The 23,192-nt window shown below is 41.5% G+C and overlaps 1 protein-coding gene across 7 annotated transcripts in view; it reads left to right on the top strand.

Moving 5' to 3' along the window:
- Positions 1-21,032, top strand: part of SLC20A2 (solute carrier family 20 member 2) — a 92,191-nt gene extending 71,159 nt beyond the window's left edge. For 6 of the 7 annotated variants that reach the window (XM_074329594.2, XM_074329593.2, XM_019742052.3 and 3 more), the window contains 6 exons: positions 3,352-3,468; positions 5,576-5,779; positions 6,868-7,450; positions 13,237-13,422; positions 14,498-14,582; positions 19,533-21,032. In XM_074329594.2, coding sequence (XP_074185695.2) covers positions 3,352-3,468; positions 5,576-5,779; positions 6,868-7,450; positions 13,237-13,422; positions 14,498-14,582; positions 19,533-19,697 — 1,340 coding nt within the window. In that variant the 3' untranslated portion in view covers positions 19,698-21,032. The other variant, XM_088793591.1, reaches the window with a different exon arrangement.
- Positions 21,033-23,192: the final 2,160 nt, after the last annotated feature.

Here is a 23,192-nt window from a genome sequence, read left to right as displayed (position 1 = left end):
AGAAGTTTTATTTCTTTTATAGAATCTAATAATGATTGTTGTATATGAAAAACAAGAGGTGCAACAAAATGATGACTCTGGAAGACTGTGTTTCTAGAAAGTTCTATTTGCGTCTTCCCTGAGTCACTTGACTCTTCTCATCTGTGGGGGATTTGGAACAGAACTGTAAAAATGCTTGAGGTTAGAGCTAAATCACTAGTCATCATCTCTCTGCTGTTCAGAAAGCAGAATGAGCTGGAGATGGAAGTCCGTTGAGTGGCTGGAGCGGAGGACTGGGGTTGAGTGCGCCCAGCGTTGGTTCCTGGCAGCCACTTTTGGCTGAGGGAACTGGAGCAGTTCAAGTTGTGTCCTCCTTTGCCTGTCCAAGAGAGAAGTGCGTGCCGTGCTTTACGGCCCTTTCAGGTGTAATTCTTGGAAAACATTTTGAGATCCTCACGGGAGGACAAGTCAATACAAAGTATTTTTGTCAAGAAGGTTGTTATATATAAATCAACCTCAAATTTTTCAGAAGAAAATTCATTTCCCTTTGGATATACATTGATTCAAGTGCTTTTCTATGCTGAATTTTTGTATTTAATTATTTTTTTAATCCATGAAACTTGGTTATATGTATTGAGCACAATTTAGAGTTATTTATAACATAACTGTCAGTTTGCATTTCTCATATGCGGGCTTTAAAAGTAAATCCCCATGTTCTTTTGATGCTCTGTTACATTACTAACTTGCTGGGATAATTTGGTACGAATCCAAATTCCACCCCATTCTGTTCTCCCTTCTGTTTTACTCACTGTCAACGACTTTCCCTCTATTTTCCTGCATTCCTTCACTCTTTTCCTCCTTAGTGTTTACTCTGTCTCCTCCCCACCCGCCATCTGTCCTCAGGAATGTGTGTAGCCCCTGCTCTTTCCTTGTGACTGGGAGGGTGACTTCACAGCTTTCTGGCCATGTCCCAGGTTAGACCAATGGCAAAGGCGGTTCTCATAGTAGTTTCAAGGAGCAGGTGACATTGTGTCTTACTATCTAAACTAAAGGGTCAAACGTTTTGTAACCAAACTCAGTTTCTCCCTTTCCGATGTTGGCTCTGACCCCTCTAGAATCCCACTTGACCCCAGTAGAGAGCATGGAGATGGGCTTGGAAGGAGCCCAGAAAGCAGCCCTTCTTTGCTTTTGTTGTGGGTTCTGCTCCACATGAATGGAAAAAAGAGGTCCTGAGAGCAAAAGAGTTCTCATTTATATATTTCCCAGATGGTTTCTCTTTCCCCACAGCATCCAGGGTTTGCCTCTCTTAGATCAGGTTAACACAATGAAGCCAAAAGTAGCACAGTTAGCAATTTTACCATCAACTAAACCAGGAGCCACAAAGGAAACAGGAAACCTCTTCAAAAACCAAATATTTTTAAGCTGTAAGAGTGACCTGTGTTGATGTTAGTTGGTCAGTTTGATGTTGGTAATTAACAGTTACCACTCAGTTTGGCAAGATACAGCTTTGGAGTGATTCTTTATCACATGTATTAAGACACTGACGTTAAGATACAAAGCAGAAGCCAGGAAGCCATGGCCCAAAGGAATGGCCTGGTGAGGTCAGTCCCCACGGTTTTATAAGCGGCTCCAAGCTTCGGATTCTAGGGCAGAGTCTGGAGCAGAGCCGGGGCTGGAGCTGGCTGTCAGCTAACATGGCGCAGCCCCTTATGAGTCCCCAGCTTTCTGATGTACCCGGGAGTTTGGAAGTGGAACAGGCTAGCCCCTAAGTGTCTGTACTCCCACGAATGAGCCCTTAGCTATAATTAAGTTAGGTGATTCTGGTTTTATATATGCTAATGCTGACTCCCCATTTATAGTATTAACTACCTAGTCTACCTTTTCCAATTACCAAAATGTTTAATAATACTTTCATTGAGTAACTCTGAGTTGGTTTGTATAAAATGGTTAACAGTATAACAAGCCTACATGATTAAAGTTATTCAATCAAAGGACAGAGTTTTAAATAGTTCACTCCTCTAATACTTTTAAAAACTTTGAACAACTTACAAAAGTGACATGCTTATCATATGTTTTAAAAGCTAACAGTACCAAAGTATGTGCAGTAAGAAGTGAAAGCCTCCTCTTGTTTCCCATCTCTCCACAGGAGTAATCATTGTATCTTTCCAGAACTTTATATATTCACACATATGGTAGGAGCGTAAATGTGAGGTTGAGGTTATCTTTTTAAAACATAAATTGGATCATGCCGCTCATGCCATCATCCAACCACCAGCCTTTCTTACCTAACTATTATTAGGTTGGTACAACAGTAATTGTGGTTTAAAAGGTTAAAAAAAAAAAATTACAAAAACCACGATTACTTTTGCACCAACCTAATAGATCTTGGGCCTCTTTCCTTACCAGTACATATAGATCTACCTCATTTTTATGACTGTGGACTATAATTATTTCACATTTCCATAATGGTGCATGTATATTAGTTGTCTTATAAATTCTTACTATTACAAGTAACGCTATTGTGGGAACCCTTGTATGCAAATCTTGTGTTCCTGTGCAAGTGTGCGTGTTGAAGTTGTACCTCTGTGAATGTGTGTGAAGTGTGCCTGTTGCCACCAGTGACAGAAGATGTACAAAATTCAGAGTGATAAGTTCTGGAGACAGTACAGTGCTAGGAAAATACGATATTCCTAAACTGTGTGCACGCCTACCCTTTTTTGGCTAATGTAATTGCGACTTAGTGTGTATCACTGGATTTTTAATGAAAGGTTTTTTTCTATGCTGTAATTCCCTGACTTGACATTGCAAAGAGTTGAGTTTGAAGGTCAATGTCCTTTTTAAAAACTTTTATTTCTAAACTGGTTTTAAAAAGCTAAGTGTATGTGGTCAGAGCGTCATGTCCATTTAAAGCAAGGCTGCTGACTACTGAGAAACCAGAAGAGGCAGCAGTCAGCGGCTCTGTGCAGCGTTCCAGACCTCAGTTTCTTTTCTTCCAGCCCCTGGGAGTGGGCTGGCTGTTAGGACACAAGATGGCGGACTCCTTCCTTAGCCACGTTTGTCCACTTGGGAATTTAGATATTGAAATAATATGCAAATAGTTTTATTGCCAACTGAATATGCTGCTTGTGCCAAATTTGTAAAATTTTAATAATTAGATTACTAACCCATTTAACTACAGGTTCAAAACGTGTAGTGTCTTAAACTCACAGCTTTCTATCCCAAAAAGTATAGCACAGTTTTGTGGTTGAGTCTCATTAAATACAAAACCCAGGTGATTCGTTTTAGGTTTGGGGAATGGAAAGTATGTTGACGTGAGGCTTGACCTTTCAGAAAGTACCCACTGACACCACTGCTCTTCTTTTTATTTCTCAGTACTTGGCCTGGTCCTTCCCATTTGGGCGATAGCACTCATCTCGTTTGGTGTAGCACTGCTTTTCGCCTTTTTTGTGTGGCTCTTTGTGTGTCCCTGGATGCGAAGGAAAATAGCAGGTAAGGGTTTTTTTCATTCTTCTGATTTACAAAAATGCTCCCAGTTCCCGAGACTTCAGATGTAATCCATAATTATCCTTACCTAACAGAGGGAATGGTAGCATGGATAACTCTAGAACATACACTGAGATACAGGCCCGCTCCTTGTCTCTTGGTTCCCGACAGCTTTCTGGCTCAAACTTTTTACTGATAACTTGTGACCCAGGGGAACCGTAAGGTCTCAGTTGCCATGGAAAACTGGAAGTTAATTATGCAGTTAAGTTCTACCAACCTGATGAAAAACATTAGTCTTCAGGGAAATGCAGATTAACACCACAATAAAATACCACTTCACACCTGCAAGCACCAAGAACAGCTAAAAGTAAAAAGACTAGCATTTATCAAGTGTTGGTAAATAAGTGCAATAACTAAAATTCTCATACATTTATTTATGGTAAAACATAAAATGGTACAATCATTTTAAAAATTAGTTTAGCAGTGTCCTATAAAGTTAAGCATACTTTTACCATATGACCCAGTAATTCCACTTCTATGCTCTTCTCAGTTTCAACAGCAATGAAAATATTTGTTCATGAAAAGACTTGTGCACACATTGTTAAGTCATAATAGCGAAAAACTGGAAACAACCCAAATGCTCATTAACAGGTGAATAGATAACCACATTGTGGTTTTCATACAGTAGATCAGTACTTAGCAATACAGACAGTGAACTATTGGTAGGTGCAGCAACATAACAAATTTCACAGACCTTATGTTGAGCAAAATAAGCCAGATGCCAAAGAGTACATACTAAATGATTCCAGTGAAAATTAATTTATAGTGATAGAAATCACTGGTTGCTGAGGCCAATGGGGGTTGGTTACAGGAGACTGACTGCAAAGGGACACGCGGGAACTTTTCTGGACATGGAAACGTACCCTGTCTTAACTGGGGGACTGGTTATAGGGTGGAGTCATTTGTTGTCCCAGGTCATCCACCTATATATTTTAAATGTACGAATTTTATTGTATGTAAATTATGCCTCAATAAAAACAAGTTTTAAAAAACGAAGAAGAATATGGCTTAGAAAGTTGCCGGAGCTATTTTCCTGTCAGTAGCAAAATAATTGAATTCCAGGCCTTGAGTCCACATGTTTTTACAGGGCTCTCAAAAGAAAAGAAGTATTTACTTTTGGCCACAGAATGTACCTTACAATCGTTTCAATATGGATATATCCGAATTTGAAAACCCATATTTCAAAGAAGACCAAAACAAATAAGACATCCCATGCTCATGAATTGGAAGACTCAGTAAAGATGTCAATTCTTCTCAAATTGATCTACAGATTTCATACAATTAAAAGAAAAAAAAAATCCCAGCAGGATGCTTTGTAGATATAGACAAAGTGCTTTTAAAATTTATATAGAAGAGCATTTCCATTTCACTTCTTTAGGTGAGAGCTTAGAAATTTGCTTAGGAAAATTTGCAAGCAGTAAGATCGTTAAATCAGCAGCATCACATATCAGATTTGATTTAAAAGAATGCCGTTGAGCTTTAAAACCGCTTTTTAAAAAGTCCCTTGTTTCTTTTGAAAATAAAGGATTTTTAAAAGTAAGTAGGATCTCCTTGGTTCCTTTTGAGGAAAATGATTTGTTTCCTAAAATTTGGTGACCTGAAGAAATCTGAGACCCATAATTTATTGAACAGAAGAAAACCAAATAGACTGTAACAATATCTATGAAGACAAAAGGGAGAAACATTTCAGTGGTTAGAGTCTGAGGTTAGTTTAAGAAAATAGAAAGCCAATCTAGATGCTTGTAGAATTACAGTGTTAGCCCTGGAAGGGACCCTGGGGGTCAGGTCTAACCCTTTCTTCTTTGTTGGTTTTGGATGAGATGCCTCAGGCCCCATGCCCCCATCTTTTCCTCAATAGCTGAATTTTCTGGCTTAGGTTTCCCAGATAATCAATTGAACTCTCCACTTCATTTTTTCTATCTAACTATAACTTTTTTGTTTCATTTCCAAAGTAAGTACCAAAACATAAAGATAAATATTCACTTTGTATATTCATGTGTCAATAACAAGAATTCTCTTCCAAATTTTTCAGTTATGATTCTGTTTTCTTTAGGCAAATTACAAAAAGAAGGTGCTTTATCACGAGTCTCTGATGAAAGCCTCAATAAAATTCAGGAAATAGAGTCCCCAGTATTTAAAGAGCTGCCCGGTGCCAAGGCTAGTGACGACAGCACCCTCCCTCTCACGGGCTCAGCTGGGGAGACATCTGGAACGTCAGAAGGCACATCAGCGGGAAACCACCCCCGGGCCTCCTACGGTAAGACCCACTCGAGGGCTGGGGCATGCATGGCGGCAGAGAGCAGTTCCTCGGGGGTAACGAGCTGGGCCTGCGTGGGGGCAGTTAGGTTTTAATGCACAAAAGTATCCCCCCAGTTTTATGTTTTGAGAAAGAAAACCCAGAGGCTAAAGAGGCCTCTGGAGACCATTCAGTCAGCAGAGCAGGTTTACTCTGGTCCTGTGCTTTTCTTCCAAGAGCTATTTATAGTCCTATCCGCAGCAGCAAGGGCACACACGGTGCCTGTGTGCAGCTCGCTTAGCTGCATGTGCATGCCGTCATGTGGTGGAGTTACCTCCCTGCCAAAGGCCGGCTTATCCAGCTTAACACGCATGCCTTCATGGTGGAAGAAGCAAAGAGAAAAATAGAATTGGAGCCAAGGTGGTCATCCCACCATAGAATCACAGAAACCTCAGAAAACATCAAGACCGTCCTGGGAGTGTCCTTTTGTCCCATAATGTTTGTGGACAGTGATGGGCCAGCACCAGCGTCTGCCAGGCCTGTCAGGGCAGCTTCCCGCCTCCTTGCAAGGTGGGGCTCTGGCATCTGCTTTCCATAGGTGCGGTCTCAGATTTGGCCCAAAGAAAGCACAATACTTTTGCCCCACTAATCTGACAGCTACTGCCTTTGACAGTCCTGACTGGCCTTTTAAGGAGCACCTAGAATATCTGTCTCATAGTGAGCTGGGTTTTGCCCCTTGTGTATGAAGTTTTTCTAAAATAAGTTCTTTACAAGGATTCTCCCTTTACTGTTTACTAGAAACAGGAAAGACTGCTGTAGTAATCTCTGGAAGACACTTTTTAGGAGAAATTAAATAACAGCATTTTAAAAACACAATGTTACCAGTTTTACCCTTTTGTAGTATGTGTCCAAGTTTCCTTTTTCATTTTAGCATACTACATGTCCTTTACAGTTAATTCAGAAAATAAGGCCTGTGGAAAAAAATTTAAATCACCCTTAATCCAACCTTCTAGAGATCACCATCATGAACCCGTGGAGAGTATATTTCCTTCCAGACCTGATTTGTATTTGAAAAGCTAGAAAATAAGAGTTTTCTAAACCCTTTTCAGGAAGGGCACTCTCCATGACGACGAAGTCGCCCATCTCCAACGGCACCTTTGGCTTTGATGGCCACACGAGGAGTGACGGGCACGTCTATCACACTGTACACAAAGACTCGGGGCTCTACAAAGACTTGCTGCACAAAATTCACACAGACAGGGGCCCCGAGGAGAAGCCTGCGCAGGAGAACAACTACCGGTTCCTGCGAAGAAACAACAGTTACACTTGCTATACCGCGGCCATTTGTGGAATGCCAGTCCACTCGACTTTTAAAACTGCTGACTCATCATGTGCACCCGAGGATAGTGAAAAGCTGGTGGGTGACACCGTGTCCTATTCTAAAAAGAGACTTCGCTATGACAGCTACTCGAGCTACTGCAATGCGGTAGCAGAAGCTGAGATAGAGGCAGAGGAGGGAGGTGTGGAAATGAAGCTGGCATCTGAGCTGCCAGATCCCGCCCAGCCTCGAGAGGACCCTGCGGAAGAAGAAAAGGAGGAGAAGGACACTTCCGAGGTCCACCTCCTGTTCCATTTCCTGCAAGTCCTTACTGCCTGTTTTGGATCCTTTGCTCACGGTGGCAACGACGTAAGGTAAGTACATTCATTCATTCAACAAGTATGTATTGAGGGCCTGCCGTTCTGGGAGCTGGGATACAGTAGCGAACAACACGGACAAAAATCCTTGCCAGTAAGGTGGGGGTGGGGCGCAGACAGTAAACAAATAATGGGCTAGACAGTGATAAATGTCAAAGGGAAAAGTACAGTGGAAAGGGTGAAGGGAGCATCCGGGGGACCCCCGTGTTGGTTAGGCTGCTCCACTAAGGGCTCGCTGAGTGAGATCCGAAGGGGTGAAGAGAGCCAGTCACGTGGCATCTGTGGGAGGAGCATTCCCAGAAGAGGGAACAGCAGGTGCAAAGGCCTGAGGCAGGACTATGCCTGGTGTATTCTTATGTAGAGCAAGGAGGCCACAGAGGGAGAGTGTAGACTATAAGGTCAACAGATCATGCAGGCCTGGAATATGTAGAAAATATGTAGAGAGTCTCTATTCTCGTCTCACTAGCTGCTAGTAAGTGATGATTTTCCCAAAGCCTCAGTGTCCCAATCTGTAAAATGGGGATAAAACTAGAACCAACCTCGTGGGGATTCCATGAGGAATAAGTGAAATGCTTTATATAAGGTGTTAGGGCAGTGCTCCTCTCATAATCAGTATCTATACATTTTCACTATTACTATTATTATAATGATCATGCGGGGCTAACGTTTCTGTCCAAATCAGGAAAATTTGCTATTGTTGCATTTTGTATTGCCCAGGTATATGACTGTCCATTTTACAGCTGTGAGTTTCCATACAGTGTCTACCCATGTGCAACTACATCCCTGTTCTTTTTAAAAGAAGTCTTTCCGCCAGACCAGAGGCCTGAACATCTTTGGTCCTGCTCAGGGTTATATAGGTGCTGCCATGTTATTTTGTTTAAGGAATGATGTTCTGTCCTGTCTTAAGTTTTTGACTGCCCTCCTTCCCCCAGACCCACCCCCCTTCCTCTTCCTCCTTGTCAAGAATTCTTTGTTGAAGGCCTGGTACTTGCAAAGTGTTACTAATTGGGTCTTTTAGGAATTTAAATTCCATCCAGGGAGATAAGAAATACATATAGATGGAAAAGCAACAAACCACCCCAAAACAGTATTTCAAGGCCAAAGGAAGAATAAGCCGTAACAGTACAGGTAACCAGAGTTTAGAGCAATTGCTTGCAGTTTTGAGGCTTTTGAGTAGGGATATGGTCTGAGAAAAGCAAGGTTCTAGAAATAATAATGTGACAGTGAAGAGGGGCAACAAAAGGTTGTTACGTTTGTACCAGGCTGAACCATTGGTAACTTTTTCTAATCCTTCTCAAAACAGCCCTTTGAGGTCATAAGTAGTATCTGTCAAAGATATGAAACCGGAAGTTCAGATATGTGACATTTTATCCCCAAAATAACACAGCGAGAGAGAAGCAGACCTGTGAGGCAGTTCTTTGTGATACTGAACCCACACTCTGTCTACACAGAGTGTAGACCGAGCTGTGAGGAGGAGATGAGCTACAGAAATCGTTAAAAGCCTGTGTGTGATTCTGCATGTAAGAGCTTGGAAGTTGTGACTTCATCCTAAAAACAAGGGAAAAACTGAACCGACTGATAAATCAACAATTCTTCTTGGATCAAGCAGAGAGAGGAGGACACAGGACAAACCACTGCTCCCCAGATTGGAGAGACAGGGTGTCCAGAGGCTCACGAGAGGAAACTGCTGTGGGGTCCAGTGCCCGGTAGGAAATCTGAACTGTAATAATGAATTCTTAGAGGCTCAGTGGAGACAAGTCTGAGAGTTGAAGACTCCAAGGGGACCCAGTGGTAGAAACAGTTTTTAAAAAGTAGTGTAATTGATATGCTGAAAAAGGAGAGAAAATGGAATCATATAAAATGTTCAGTTAAACAATAAAGGGTAAAAAAAAAAAGAAAGTGGAAGATGAAATAGAAACAAAGAACAAGGGCAACAAATAGAAGAATAACAAATATGATAGATATTAATCCAACTATATCAGTAATCACTTTGAATGTTAGTGGTTTAAATATACTAGTAATGGACAGAGATTGTCAGAATGGATCAAAAAACAAGACCCAACTATATGTTGTCTATAAGAAACCAACTTTAAATATGAAGATACATACAGGTTAAAAATAAACACAAGGAGAAAAATAGGTAGGTGCAAAAGTAATTGCAGTTTATGCAATTATTTTTAACCTTTTAAACCACAGTTACTTTTGTACCAACCTAATACCATGCTAACACTAATCAAAAGAAAGCAGGAGTAGCTATATTAATTTCCTACAGAGCAGACATGGACGATCCAGCAGACAGAAAATCAGTAAGGACTTAGTTGAACTTGACAACACCATCAGTCAACTGGATATCATTTACTTCTATAGCTTTCTGCAACAACAAGAGGATTCATATTCTTCTCAAGCTCATATGGAACATTAAGCAAAATAGGCTACATTCTGGACTGTAAAACATACCTGAGCACATTTAAAAGACTAGAACTAGTACAATGACTGCTCTCAGACCACAGTGAAATTAAACTAAATCAATAACAGAAAGATGATCTGGAAATCCCAAAATACCTGGAGATTATACAACACACTTATAAATAACACATGAATCAAAGATGAAATATCAAGAAAAATTTTAAAATATTTTAAAGCAGATGAAAATGAAAACACTCATCAGTATTTGGGGATGCAGCAACAACAGTACATAGAGGGAAATGTATAGCATTGAATACAGATATGAGAAAAGAACAAAAAAAACAATAATCTAAATAGTCATCCTAGGAAAATAGAAAAAGAGAAGCAAACTAAATCCAAAATAAGCAGAAGAAAATAAATAATAAGAATTAGAGCAGAAATCAATGAAATTGAAATCAGGAAATCAATAGAGAAAATCAATGAAAATAAAAGATTGTTCTTTGAAAGATCAATAAAGTTGATAAGCTTCTAGCCAGGCTAAGTAAGAAAAAGAGAAAGGACACAAACTACTAACACAAGAAATGAAAGAAGAGACATCACTGTAATCCTATGGCCATTAAAAAGATAAAGGATTACTATGAACAACTCTATGCCCACAAATTTGATCACCTAGATGAAATTGGACCAATTCCTTGAATGATACAATCTACCAAAACTCACACAAGAATAAATATACTATCTGAATAGATAGGTCTATATCTGTTAAAGAAATTCAATCAATAATTAATAACCTTCCAAAACAGAAAGCACCAGGCCCAGATGGGTTCACTGGTGAATTCTACCAACATTTAAGGAAGACATTATACCAATACTCTGCAGCCTCTTTTAGAGGATAGAAGCAGAGGGAATGCTTCCTAACTAATTCCATAAGGCCAGCATTAATTATCCTATTACCAAAACCAGACAAAGACATTACAAGAAAATAAAACTACAGGCCAATATCTCTCATGAACATAGATGTAAAAATCCTTAACAAAATATTAGCAAATGGAATCCAACAATGTATAAAAAGAATTACACACCATGACCAAGTGAGATTTATCACAGGTATGTAAGGCTGGTTCAACATTCAGAAATCAATTAATATAATCCATCACACACCAGTAGGTAAAATAAAAAACATCACATGATCATATCAATAGATGCAGAAAAAGCATTTAACAAAATCTACCACCTATTTATGATTAAAAAAAAACAACTCAATAAACTGGGAATAGTGGGGAACTTCCTCTACAAAAAGCCTGCGGCTAACCTCATACTTAATGGTGAGAAACTCAAAGCTTCCTCACTAAGACCAGGAGCAAGGCAATGTTGTCCCCTCTCACCACTCCTTTTCAATGCTGTCCTGACATTCTAGCTAACACAGCAGGACAAGAAAAGGAAATAAAAGGTATACTGATTGGGAAGGAAGAAATAAAACTTTGTCCTCAGATGACATGATCATCTACGTAGAAAATATGAAGGAATCAATAAAAAACTCCTGGAACTAGTAAACACTTACAGCAAAGTTGCAGGATATAAAGTTGATATACAGAAGTCAGTCGCTTTCCTACATACCAGCAATAAACAGGCGGAAGTTGAAATTTAAAGCACAATACTATTTACATTAATACTCCTAAAATTGAAATACTTAGGTATAAATCTAACAAAATATGTGAAGATCTGTATGTGGAAAACTATAAAACTGATGAATGAAATCAAAGAACTAAGTAAATGGAGAGATTTTCCATGTTCAAGGATAGGAAGACTCAATATTGTCAAGATATCAGTGTTTGGGTGGCCGGAGGCTCATTTGGTTAGAGCGCGAGCTCTGAACAACAGTGTTGATGGTTCAATTCCCACATGGGCCAGTGAGCTGCGCCTTCCAAAACTAGATTGAAGGACAATGACTTGGAGCTGATGGGCCCTGGAGAAACACACTGTTCCCCAATCAAAATTGAAAAAAAAAAAAAAAAGAGGTATCAGTTCTTCCCCTCTTGGGGATATTGATAAGCAGGGAAGTTGTGCACGTGTTGGGGCAGGGATTTTACGGGAAATCGCTGTACCTTCCCCTCAGTTTTTCTGTCAACCTCAAATTGTTCTAAAGGGATAAAGTCTTGATTTAAAATTTGAAAAAAACAAAAAAACAAAAAGCTGTTGTGGCACCCCCTGAAAATGTCAGGGTGTGGCTGCCAAGGGCCTGAGTGATGATGGCAGGTTTAGGGGGAAGAACATGAGCTCATGTCCCTATCCTGCCTCCTGCTAGTGACATGACCTTGGTGTCAGTTTGCTTGTCAGTAAAGTGGGAGTGACAATACCTAATTTGCAGGGTGGGTGTGAGAACTAATGATTAGCACTGTTTGTGATCCCACAGTGTGGGCCTGACATGGCTAATACTAGTAATGGAAAGAAGAAGAGAAAAAAGAAATTGTTTTTTCTGTCCACTTCTTGTGATTTTTTTTCAGTACTTCTAAAAAATTAATAAATCACATGCCTGTTAAGATGGCTTCTATTAAAAAGAACAGAAAATAAGTGTTGGTGAGGATGTGGAGAAATTGGAACTCTTGTGCACTGTTAGTGGAATGTAAAATGGCACAGCCACTATGGAAAACAGCCTGGAGATTCCTCAGAAATTTAAAATTAGAACTGCCTTATGATCCAGCAATCCTACTTCTGGTTATTTACCCAAAATAATTGACAGCAGGGTCTCGAAGAAATATTTGCACACCCATGTTCATAGCAGCATTATTCTCAATAGCCAAAAGGTGGAAGCAACTCAAATGCCCATCAATGGGTGCTGAATGGGTAAAGAAAACGTGGTATATGTATACGATGGATTATTCAGCCTTAAAAAGGAAGGAAATTCTGACACAGGTTACAACACGGATGAATCTTGAGGACATTATGCTACATGAAATAAGCCAATGTCAAAAGACAAAAGCTGTATAATTCCACTTAAACGAGGTACCTAAAGTAGTCAGATTCATAGAAACAGAAAGTCAAATAGTAGTTACCAGGGCCTGGGGGCAGAGGGCAAAGGGAATTATTGTTTAATGGCTAGAGTTTCAGATTTGCAGGATGAAAAAGTTCTGGAGATCTGTTTCACAACAATGCGAACATATTTAACAATACTGGCTAAGATGGTAAATTTTCTGTGATTTTTTTTTTACCACAACAAAATAATTAATAAACCATTTGTATCACCAGTGGGTTATATAAGCAAGCCACAAATACAGGAAGATCAGCTATTCTCAAGACTGAGAAATCACTGCATTGTATACGGCGCCGTTTGTATGTACAATGTTTGTACAATTCATCTACTTTTTTTCTTTGCCCAGTAATGCCATTGGTCCCCTGGTAGCTTTGTGGCTGATTTACGAACAAGGTGCAGTCCTGCAAGAAGCAGCTACTCCCGTCTGGCTGCTGTTTTATGGAGGAGTTGGAATTTGTACAGGGCTCTGGGTTTGGGGGAGAAGAGTGATCCAGACCATGGGGAAAGACCTCACTCCCATCACGCCTTCCAGGTAAGACAGAGGTGCAGGCTGGATGGCAGGGCTGGTCCTCGGGGCCTGTGATATGTCCAAAATCCTCTCATCCTGCTCTCATGCCCGCACCCCCTGAACATGGTCACTCTGCATCTGGAGGTCACAGTGAAGAGGGGGCAGAGGGCACGCACAAGCCACCTTTTCTGGCCACCTATTGTCCCCTCCCTCAAGCTCCTCAGCCCCCATCCACAGTGGCACTGAGATGAGGGAGAGAGGTGGGGAGAGAAGGAAGGAGAAGCTGAAGCAGAGCAAGAGGGAACAGAAAAGGCACCCACCCTGCAGTCCCTTCCACTCCCACTCGTGGGCTTTCCCAGTGTGAGCTCCGGAGAGCAAGTGGGGAGTGAGATGCAAACTATACCCCTGGCCCAGGGCCTGTCTTTCCCGAAAATTCTCTGCCACATCAGCTCCACCTGCTGGAAGGAAGAAGCTGTCACCTGCCACCCTTCTGAGGTTACTTTGTGCAGCCGGGAGGGTGCCTGTGCCATCCAAGATGGGGTTTGGAGACTCTCCCACATGGTTTTCTCCGTGGTCCTTATATTGTGTATCTTTCAGCTGGATCAGGAGTTAAATAACAAACTTATAAGAGAACTTGGAACTACCTATTGTAAGAAATCTTTCCCCTCTTGAAATTAATTGTAATAATTCTTTTACAAGATCAATTTGAAGAAAAATTAGAATCTGAGAAAAGAATTAACTGTTTTGTAATAAGCATACATTTTAAAATGAGAGTATGGTTTTTCCTTCGCCACTTTAGAAATGACTTAGTTACCATTTTTTACACAGCAGGCATTTCTGACCCAGTTACTACAGTGTGTGGTTTTTGAAAGCTATCAGAAAAACAAGGCTATTTAGGGTTGTAAACAGTATAACGCAAAGCGTTAGTGTGAATTGTTGCCATTATACAGCAGTTTCTTATTCTGTTAATGTCATCGGGCCCAGTCAGCAGTCAACAGTCGATTCAAAGAATGTTCTAGTGAGACTTTGGCACCCCTGGGGTGTCAGTGAGACTGACACAAAGAGCGCCTGTGATGTGTCCCTTCTGCTCCCTCCACAGCGGCTTCACTATTGAACTGGCCTCAGCATTCACAGTGGTGATCGCCTCCAACGTGGGACTTCCTGTCAGCACCACACACTGCAAGGTAGGCCCCTGCCAGCGCCGTCCTTTCATCAGGCTGCTAGGACCAGCCCAGAGTCACCAAGGGAATCTGAGAAAAGCTGGTAGTGCTTTGTCTGTGGTTGTTTGTGAAAAAAGTCATTTCAGGGTTTGCTGGGTCTGCTCGAACATTGCTGGATGTGGGCGTTTGCTTTTCTCAGGCTGACCCTCTCCACCTTTCCAGCTCAGCAGTGTGACACCTTCTGTCACACAGACTGCTTTTTCAATGCATGCCTGGCAAGAGCTTTCCCTCCTTTGATGTGTGCTCATACTTTCCATTTGTCCTGTTTCTCTCTCATTGTTTCCACAGTGGATTTTGCATTGAAGTCATGTGTGCGCTAACCATATTCGTAGGCTCAAATGGGGGCTTGCCACTCAGTTCCAACCCATTGCAGGGGACTGGGAGTTGACAGTGGAACTAGAGATAAGCAGAAATCATCTCAATGGAATTGTAAGACACAGTTGTTTCAGTTCTTTTTCCTTATATGATGGTCAAAGTGACAGTATTGCCTTACAGTAAATTCAAAGTGAGGGGGAAACGCCTCATATTGCTCACTGTCAAGTGCTCTGAAACTCAGGGCTGTGCAAGAGGAAATTCCTTGTTGAAGTGGTGAAATGTTGGAGCTGTAAGGAACCTTAAAGATTAATGAGAGGGGACAGGCCCCCCGAGTTTCAAGGGGTTATCTGAGGTCACTCAGGGTGGAGCCAGAACTAGAACCCAGGTCGGCCTGGTGTCAGGAGAGCATTCCAGAACACCTTAAGTAGACAGAAATATTCACTAACTTCAACAAAGCAAAAGGCACCTCCAGATTTTTCCTAGGTTTATTTGTTCCTATAATTCAAGAAAAACTCATTTGTCCCTGCTGTGTGTGAGGTAGTGTCCCAGGCCAGGGGTACCACAGCGACCAAGACAGACAACCTCCTACATTTACACACACAATGTTAAAACTCCAGCCAATGTGTTTATAAACAGACATCACTAAGTGTGAATGGCTTAGTGCTTCAAATATTAAGGCCAGGCAGCGTTTAGGGAAGTATTTTCAATGGGCCAGCTGACAAAGCAGGAGCTCTACAGCATGGGGAATCAACATCACTGGAAAGAGGTTGTTTTGTTTTCTTCTTTCTTTTTTGCTACAGAATATAGAAAAACTTCAATTTCCACTATAAAAATTTCATTGTGAAAATTCACTTCCACTTACTGAGTGTATACAGATTGCCAGGCACTGCGTTTAGGGCTTTATGCATACACCATACATCATTTAATTCCCACAGCGACCCTATAATATTTGTACTGGTCTTCCCAATTTACAGATGAGAAAACTGAGGCTTCCAGAGTTAGGTCACTGTCCCCAGATCATACATTTATCACGTGATAGCACCAGGATTCAGACCATCACCTCATGCTCGGTGCTTCCTAGTTGTGGTCATAATAACCATGGTCATGGTAACCGAGCACAGCTAAGGTATGTAGGGCAAGTGCTCTCTGCTGGGCACTGTTTGAAGTGCACTGTGAATATTAACTTGTTGAATCCTCCCGAGAACTTTTTGAGGTGGGTGCTAATGTCACCCCCGTTTTACCAGTGAGGAAACAAGCATAGATATGTTGGGTAACTTGGCCAAGATCACACAACTAGCAAACCAAATGCCATCATGGCCCAGAGCCTGGCCCCCCAGCACTCCGGCCACTCACCTTTCAAGTACAAAGAAGGAAGGCAGCAAAGGTGCAGTGTGCTCCAACCGCCCCTACCGTTCATTTACTGTTATTTTTCTAATTTCATTTACTTAAAAATGACAAAAGAAGCACATTTTCTCTGAAACATTTCAAACAGTACAATACTATAAGGAATCTACCCCCTCTCTCCACCTCAACTTGAACTCACTGCCTAGAGGAAACGCATGTTAGTAAATATATTTCTTCCCAGAGAAGTAGGCTTTGAACTCTTCTGTGGTGGTAACTAGTCTTTGGGGCTGCTTTGAAATAAATGTTACCCTGTCTTTTTAATGATTAACCCTTCATGTGAGCAAGCCTAGAACTCTTTCACACCAGTTGAAAGAGATCTCTGGAAAAAACAACACAAGTTTGTTTTTTCTGGGTTGTTACTGTTAAACTACATTAGCAATCTAACATCGATGTGTGAAGTGTTATAACTGAGAATACTAATTTTGCTAATAGCACTAAACTCTGTAATCCAACTTGTAGAAATAGATGAAAAGTATAAAATGCCTATAAAACTCCACTTATATTTTTATCTTTAAATGTCATTTCCCCAATCCTTAGATTTGTACTGTAATAAGGAGGTGCTACTAAGGAGTTTATATGCAGTTTGTACAGGACCTTAGTGAATATACGTATATGTTATCATTGCCCGAAAATCTCTACAGATTATATTAATGATAGGCTTTGCTTCCTTAGAGCTGTTGATTAGTATCAGGAGAGCTTGCTGGCACTTACAACCAGTCTCCTTAACATAGGACCCCAGAGGGTGTCATGTGTCAAACAGACTTGAGACAGAGCTCAACTTGGATTCCAGTCAGTTTGTCCAGTATCATTGATCACGGACTTCTGGACAAAGCCCAGAGCTGGTCATTGCAGTAGTTCAAGGACAGAATCCTGTCTCTCAAGAACTTGCCATGGACAGAGAGCGAGTAACGCTCATCAAAGTCCGATAATAGGAGTGCTAAGGAGAGTTCACAGTTGCCATCACCCCGTAACACGATTCTCTTACCCCACTGTTTCCTCTGCACACAACAGTCCCAAGTGGCAAATTTGGGGTGAAATATGAGAGATGGGGATGGCGTGAAGGAGGCCCTATGTGAGCAAAGCCACGAATGTGGACAATTCAAATGGCGTTAATGTTCACTTACAATCATAATCCCATCAGATTTTCAGGAATTAGACCCTGTATTTGATTTTTCCAGCTCTCTGCTTCCTCTCACACCGACTTGTCAGGTTTCTTGCTTAGAACCACCCCCATGAGAAGGTGGGCAAAAGTTGGGAAAAACAATTCTTTTTACCTGAAAAAGCAAAAAGGAACATTCCACCTGAGGCCTGGGAAGGAGCTGGTAAATCACCATTTTGCAACTGTTGCAGTAAAAATTGGATTGCTAAATCTTTAACAGACAAGAGGGGGAGAGGGTTGCTGAGGAGCAGGATATTTTAATCACATAAAAATGTTTCTTCATAGATTGTGGCAAAATGTTAAATATCGGTGAATTTGGGTCAAGGGTATATGGAGTTCTTACAACTTTTCTGTCAGTTCCAGATTATTTCAAGCTGTTTTTTTAAGTGCCATCTCTAATTTATAATCCACTTCAGGGAATATTATTTTTAAATCCTAAATAGAAGCTATATGAATGAATATGTTAATCATGGAAGTGTTTCTAATAGGGAAAAATTGGAAGCAAATTGAAAATGGTTAAATAAGGTACATCCATCCACCTAAAGGATGGACTATTTTACCTGATAATCAGAAAGGCGGTGAGCTAGCACTATGGAAAGATGCCTATAATGTTTTTTTAACAAAGGAAATAATAGTGTACCCTATTTACAAACAAAGGTATATTTGTAAAAATACTAGACAGGAATATATAAATATGACAGTCGTTGGGTTCTGGGTGATTGACCGTCCCTACCACATATACTTGCTATAATATTATATAACCTTTGTGCTTTTTAGACAGTGTTCAAAGAAGGGAAGAGCGCGTAGATAAAATTGAAACTTGAGCGTCCTCTCCGTAAAATAATCCCGCACAACTGAAGGGGGCATGTTCTGGGAACAATGAGTAACAGGAAGAATTTAATCTCAGAAGCCGTGTTTGGGGACTTGATGGCATGGATTGACAAAATGTCAGATTCACCGCCTTTAAATGTGCTGTTCTTGGTGTTCCCGTTTGCTTCCATAAGCGATTGCAAGTGTTGGATTGTATTTTTCCTGTGGTTACACCCTGGTTGCTATTTGAACCTCACTGGCTATTGCTGATTCTAAAGTATTTGAGGGTCAGGAGAGACAATGCCAATTTTACGGAGCGCTTCAAGGGCCAGAAGTGGCCCAGGCGCCCTGAGGAACTCCCTGAGCGTCCCCAGGGGCTGCATGAGGCGGGAGATGTTATGGGCACTGTACTTCCTTGTGATTTCTAGGTTACTTAAAGTGTCTTTCCTTTTTAAACTTTCAACAGACCATAAAATGAACTGCAAGTGTTTAGAAAAATATTTGAATTAGTGTTAATATTCAGATTTTCAAGTATCTCTGTCATTTGTGATAAATGATTGACAATTTAGATCCAGTAACATTTATGCTCCATTTTATTTTTTTAATTTAGCTAAAGTACAAGGCAGTTTGAGATGATGGAGAAAACCAGTTTGTAGTCAAGAGACCTGAGTTCTAGTCCTCAGCCCGCCATGATTTACCGTCTCTGCTCTCCTCGGCATCCTGAGCTCCAGGGCTCTGCTCTGGCCGCTGTAAAATCAGCCACGTGGTCAGATTCTCAAAGGTCTTCTCCAGCTCCAACATTTTATGATGCTGATATTCTAAGAAAAGGATACATTATTGCCATTTCATTATGTAATGAAAGCAGTTTCACATACTGTAGTAATAAGCAATATCCTACCTGGGGAATATTTAAAACGGTCATTCAGAATTTATCAGGTGCAGAGAGATCAGACAACCAATTAATTGGCTAAAGTTCCACTCAAATAGAGCAGAATATAGGTGGAAAAGTGCATCAGATCTGTATACTGAATAGAATAATCCTACAACAATTATACCTAAAATTTAAACTATTTTAAAAACTTTTAGTAAGTTTAGCGGAAAGAACCTGTGATTTTATAATGTAGTATATTTGAGATTAGCCAGTTTACATTGGTTGGATGTGGATTTTGTGTCTCACCTGTCAATGTGCGGCCTCTTTGTACTTTAAAACGTCTGTGCTCCTGCAGGTGGGCTCCGTGGTGGCTGTGGGCTGGATCCGCTCCCGGAAGGCCGTGGACTGGCGCCTCTTCCGGAACATCTTCGTGGCCTGGTTTGTGACTGTGCCCGTGGCTGGGCTGTTCAGTGCTGCTGTCATGGCTCTCCTCATGTATGGGATCCTTCCCTATGTGTGACGTGCCGTCTTCCCACCGGTCAACAAGGGGTAGTCTGGTGCGGGGATGTGCGGGAGGCCTGGGCCACGTTTCACTCACATGCACTCGTCCTGCTCATGCTGGGCTGTCTTCCCACCAGCTTCTCCAAGCCCGTGCAGGTGGCTCCGAGCCACACTGTCCACCTAGGTGGTAGGCTCATCCTCTAGAGCTGACTTAACTACTGTACATAATACTGTGCATTCAGCTGGTGTCCTGGTGATATAACGTGGTGCAGTTACTTATATATTAAAGATATATTGTATACATAGAATAGGTAGCATTATTTCAAACATATTCAGAATGGGAGTGGAGATAATTGTCTAGAATTCAATATTCAACAAATCTTTGTACATAATGATTTCAGTGGCAAATTTTAAGAACCTTTTAAAAGGAAAGTGTAAATTGGAAAATGATATTTTTCCCATTTAATTTACTGTAAGATAAGTGAGATGCAGGATGGATGATACGAATTTGGGAAGGTGTACGTGTGTCCGAGTGCTAGTGAAGATTACTGGAACGGTTCACAAGTGCTTTCACTGAAGAATTTGTTCATATACTGTAATATATCATAATTGCTTCTGTAAATACTTAAAACTGTAATTTTTTAATGGCGTGCTTCCCTTATACTTTTTGATCAGAGAATTTTGGAAAGTACCAAAGAAGCAGGGGAATAGGTTGCCAGTACTATATTTTCATATTGTTTGTCTCCCCTCCTCATGAATCCTACCATTAACCCGGGAGGTAGCAAGACGGCCAGGCTCTGAGCTGCCCCAGAGAAGTGTGTGGTGAGGCACCAGCCCCCCCCATCTTGTGCGCGCCCCACCTCGGGTCCCCTGCCCCATCCACCCCCACCACTGCCTCCAGATATTGGTCAGCCCTGCAGTGGCCCTTCACTGCCGTCAGTGTAGAGAATGTAGACGTTAAGGACACATAATCAAGCACTACATATCAAGTCCAGTTTGTATTTCCACTCCTCTTCTCCGCTGCAGCTGGAAGAAAGGAATTCTTGTCTCAAACACGGAGGCAAGTGCTTTGCCATTCTAGAAATTCGGGAGGGAGGAGGCTGAAATACCAGACAACACACTGGATTTGAGGGACTCCTTGAGGCCTTTACTAAGCTGAGCATCTTGATGCTCTCCTGTAGCCCCATTGGATTCTTTTGTTGATTGCGGGAGGAAGTATGACTAATGTTAGAGCCTGAAACTACGGAAATGCTGCTAAAATTTTTATATTGACAGACATTTTCTCGGTACTTCATTGTGATTTTTCATTAATCAACCACATTAAATTTATAATAAAAAATGCCCCTCAAAAGTTTGTCTCTGAAGTCTTTTTCTGAATAGCTATATAATGTTTTTTGTTGAGAGTTTTTACAAATATTATGTAAGCGCTATATAATTTGGTTACTTCTATTTTTCAAATACTGTTTTTTCCCCTTATTTCACTACTACAACATGTTTGTGCAGCAGATACACATCAGAAAAGAATGACGCACAGCTCAGCATCCAGAAATCCCACTGCTGACATACACACGCTGATCCTTCAGTAATGAACAGATGAGAGGGTTGGTCCCCGGGTGGGAATGCTGTGAAAGGCAGTATCACACCGCTGTGCCCAGCCTTTCCCATGTCACTCTGAAGTTGGCCAGACTTCAGGGCTAAAGACCTAGGAGGAAAATGAACAGCCTTTCTTCTTGGCTTAAGCAGCCAAAAACAAAACAAAAACACACCAATTTAGAGCTTCAGATGGAAACTCCTTCAGCCTCTATAGCAAGAATCACAAGCTCCAGTTCCTTCTGGAGCCAGGATAATAAGAGAGGAGGAAAAGTGGCCAGGTGTAAAAAGTTCCTCATCTTCACAAAGAAATTTGCCCTTTCCAATATTTAAAATGGCACTTTAGGCCCTTCATTTTGCTTTTCATAAAACCATAGATTCAGTAAGTTCAGTTTCCTCCTACACTTATTTATAAGAAAACTAACAGCCTGACAGAGTACCAGTTTTTGCAGTCTGTCCTGGGAGAATGGTGGCTATCTCAGCCCTGGCACAGCTCCAGCAGCCGGGTAACAGAGCCAGAGGCCCAGGAAGCAAAGTGGGACAAAGGTCACATCCACACCAGACTTTGAATGACTCAGCACCCAACCGTGTGGCAGCAACCTGTAGAGAAGCCTTGTCCACTGCAGAGATGCACAGCCTTCCCCTCCCCAGAGGCAGGTAGGTGATTTCAGGCAGAGGACGGGGCAGCTCCGAGGGGGAGGGGATGCTAGTAGAGGGCGCCCCTGCCCAGGCCACCTGGGAGTCTCCTCTGAGTTAATCAGCCTCATCCTCTAAAAATGCAAACACTCCTGGACACGGTTAACTCCTGTGTCCCTGGCATCTTCCTGTGATTTTGTCACCAGAGGTCACCCTGCTACGCACAAGAGCTGTCTGGAGCCACAAGGAGTGCTCCGGACGGAGACTGCTGGCTTCCCAGGCCACTCCTCTCCCCGCGCCCAAGTCTGCGTGGAGCACAGGCTGTCAGAAGGCGCTTCAGCTCAGAGACAAAGTTCTTTTACTTCCTTTTATACCTTTCCGAAAGGGCTGACCTTTAGAGCAAATATGTAGAAATATTTATTTTCAACAAGACAATTCTTTAAATAAGTACTCCCGTCTGCTCAGAATAAGCTGTAGAGTAAAAAAAAAAAATTTTTTTTAATTTTTAATGCGTTTGAGCCAAACTGACAACTTACGCTAGGAAGCAAGATCTTAAACGCTCCCCTGTAGAATAAAAATTAAAAACCACTCCATCGTTCAGCAAATGGTGACATGTATAGCTCTGTGGCATCAATGAACTTACTCATGTACAAAGCGAGGCAGCAGGAGGAGAAAGGGCGCTTCAAGGAGATGAAGCCGTGTTTCCTCAAAATGAGATATCTCTGCTCCTCTGAGGGAGACCAGGTTTGCCCAGTGCTCCTCACAGGGTGATTCCTGGAGTCTAGTGGAACTGGGCTCAGATCAGCCACTTAACCCTATTAGCTCCAGTTTCCTTGGAGGAGGACAGTGAGACCGTAGCAGGGGCTGGAAGGGATTCTGGGGGATGGCGTACGGAAGGGACCATTCCAGGCCTGGCCCAGAGTAGCGCTCCACAAACAAGTATTGTTTCCTTGTAGATGAATGGTTACCAACGATCTCACTTTTTATGGATGTCCCCCCCCCCCCCTCAGGAGGACAGCCTGAAGGAGAACATTAAATTAGATGATGAAGAACAGAAACAAAATAAGCCAGTTAGATGAATGAGACAAAAGAGCAAGGGACTAAAAAGAAACGAGAATGGGTTCTCTGCATGTTTGGTGGGGATGGAAAAAAAAAAAGGTTGTTGGTGAGACCTGCAGAATATATTTAAATTCTCATAAAGGAGAAATGTAGCCTTGTCCTTACATTGTCAGCCCATATTAAAAATACTAAGTATTTTTATAGTACATCATCCTTTATTACTGAAAAG

This window comes from Rhinolophus sinicus, chromosome 16 (genome assembly GCF_057876585.1).
Source record: "Rhinolophus sinicus isolate RSI-liver-muscle chromosome 16, RSI-T2T, whole genome shotgun sequence".
NCBI lineage: Eukaryota > Metazoa > Chordata > Mammalia > Chiroptera > Rhinolophidae > Rhinolophus > Rhinolophus sinicus.
This window is presented reverse-complemented; position numbering and strand designations above follow the sequence as displayed.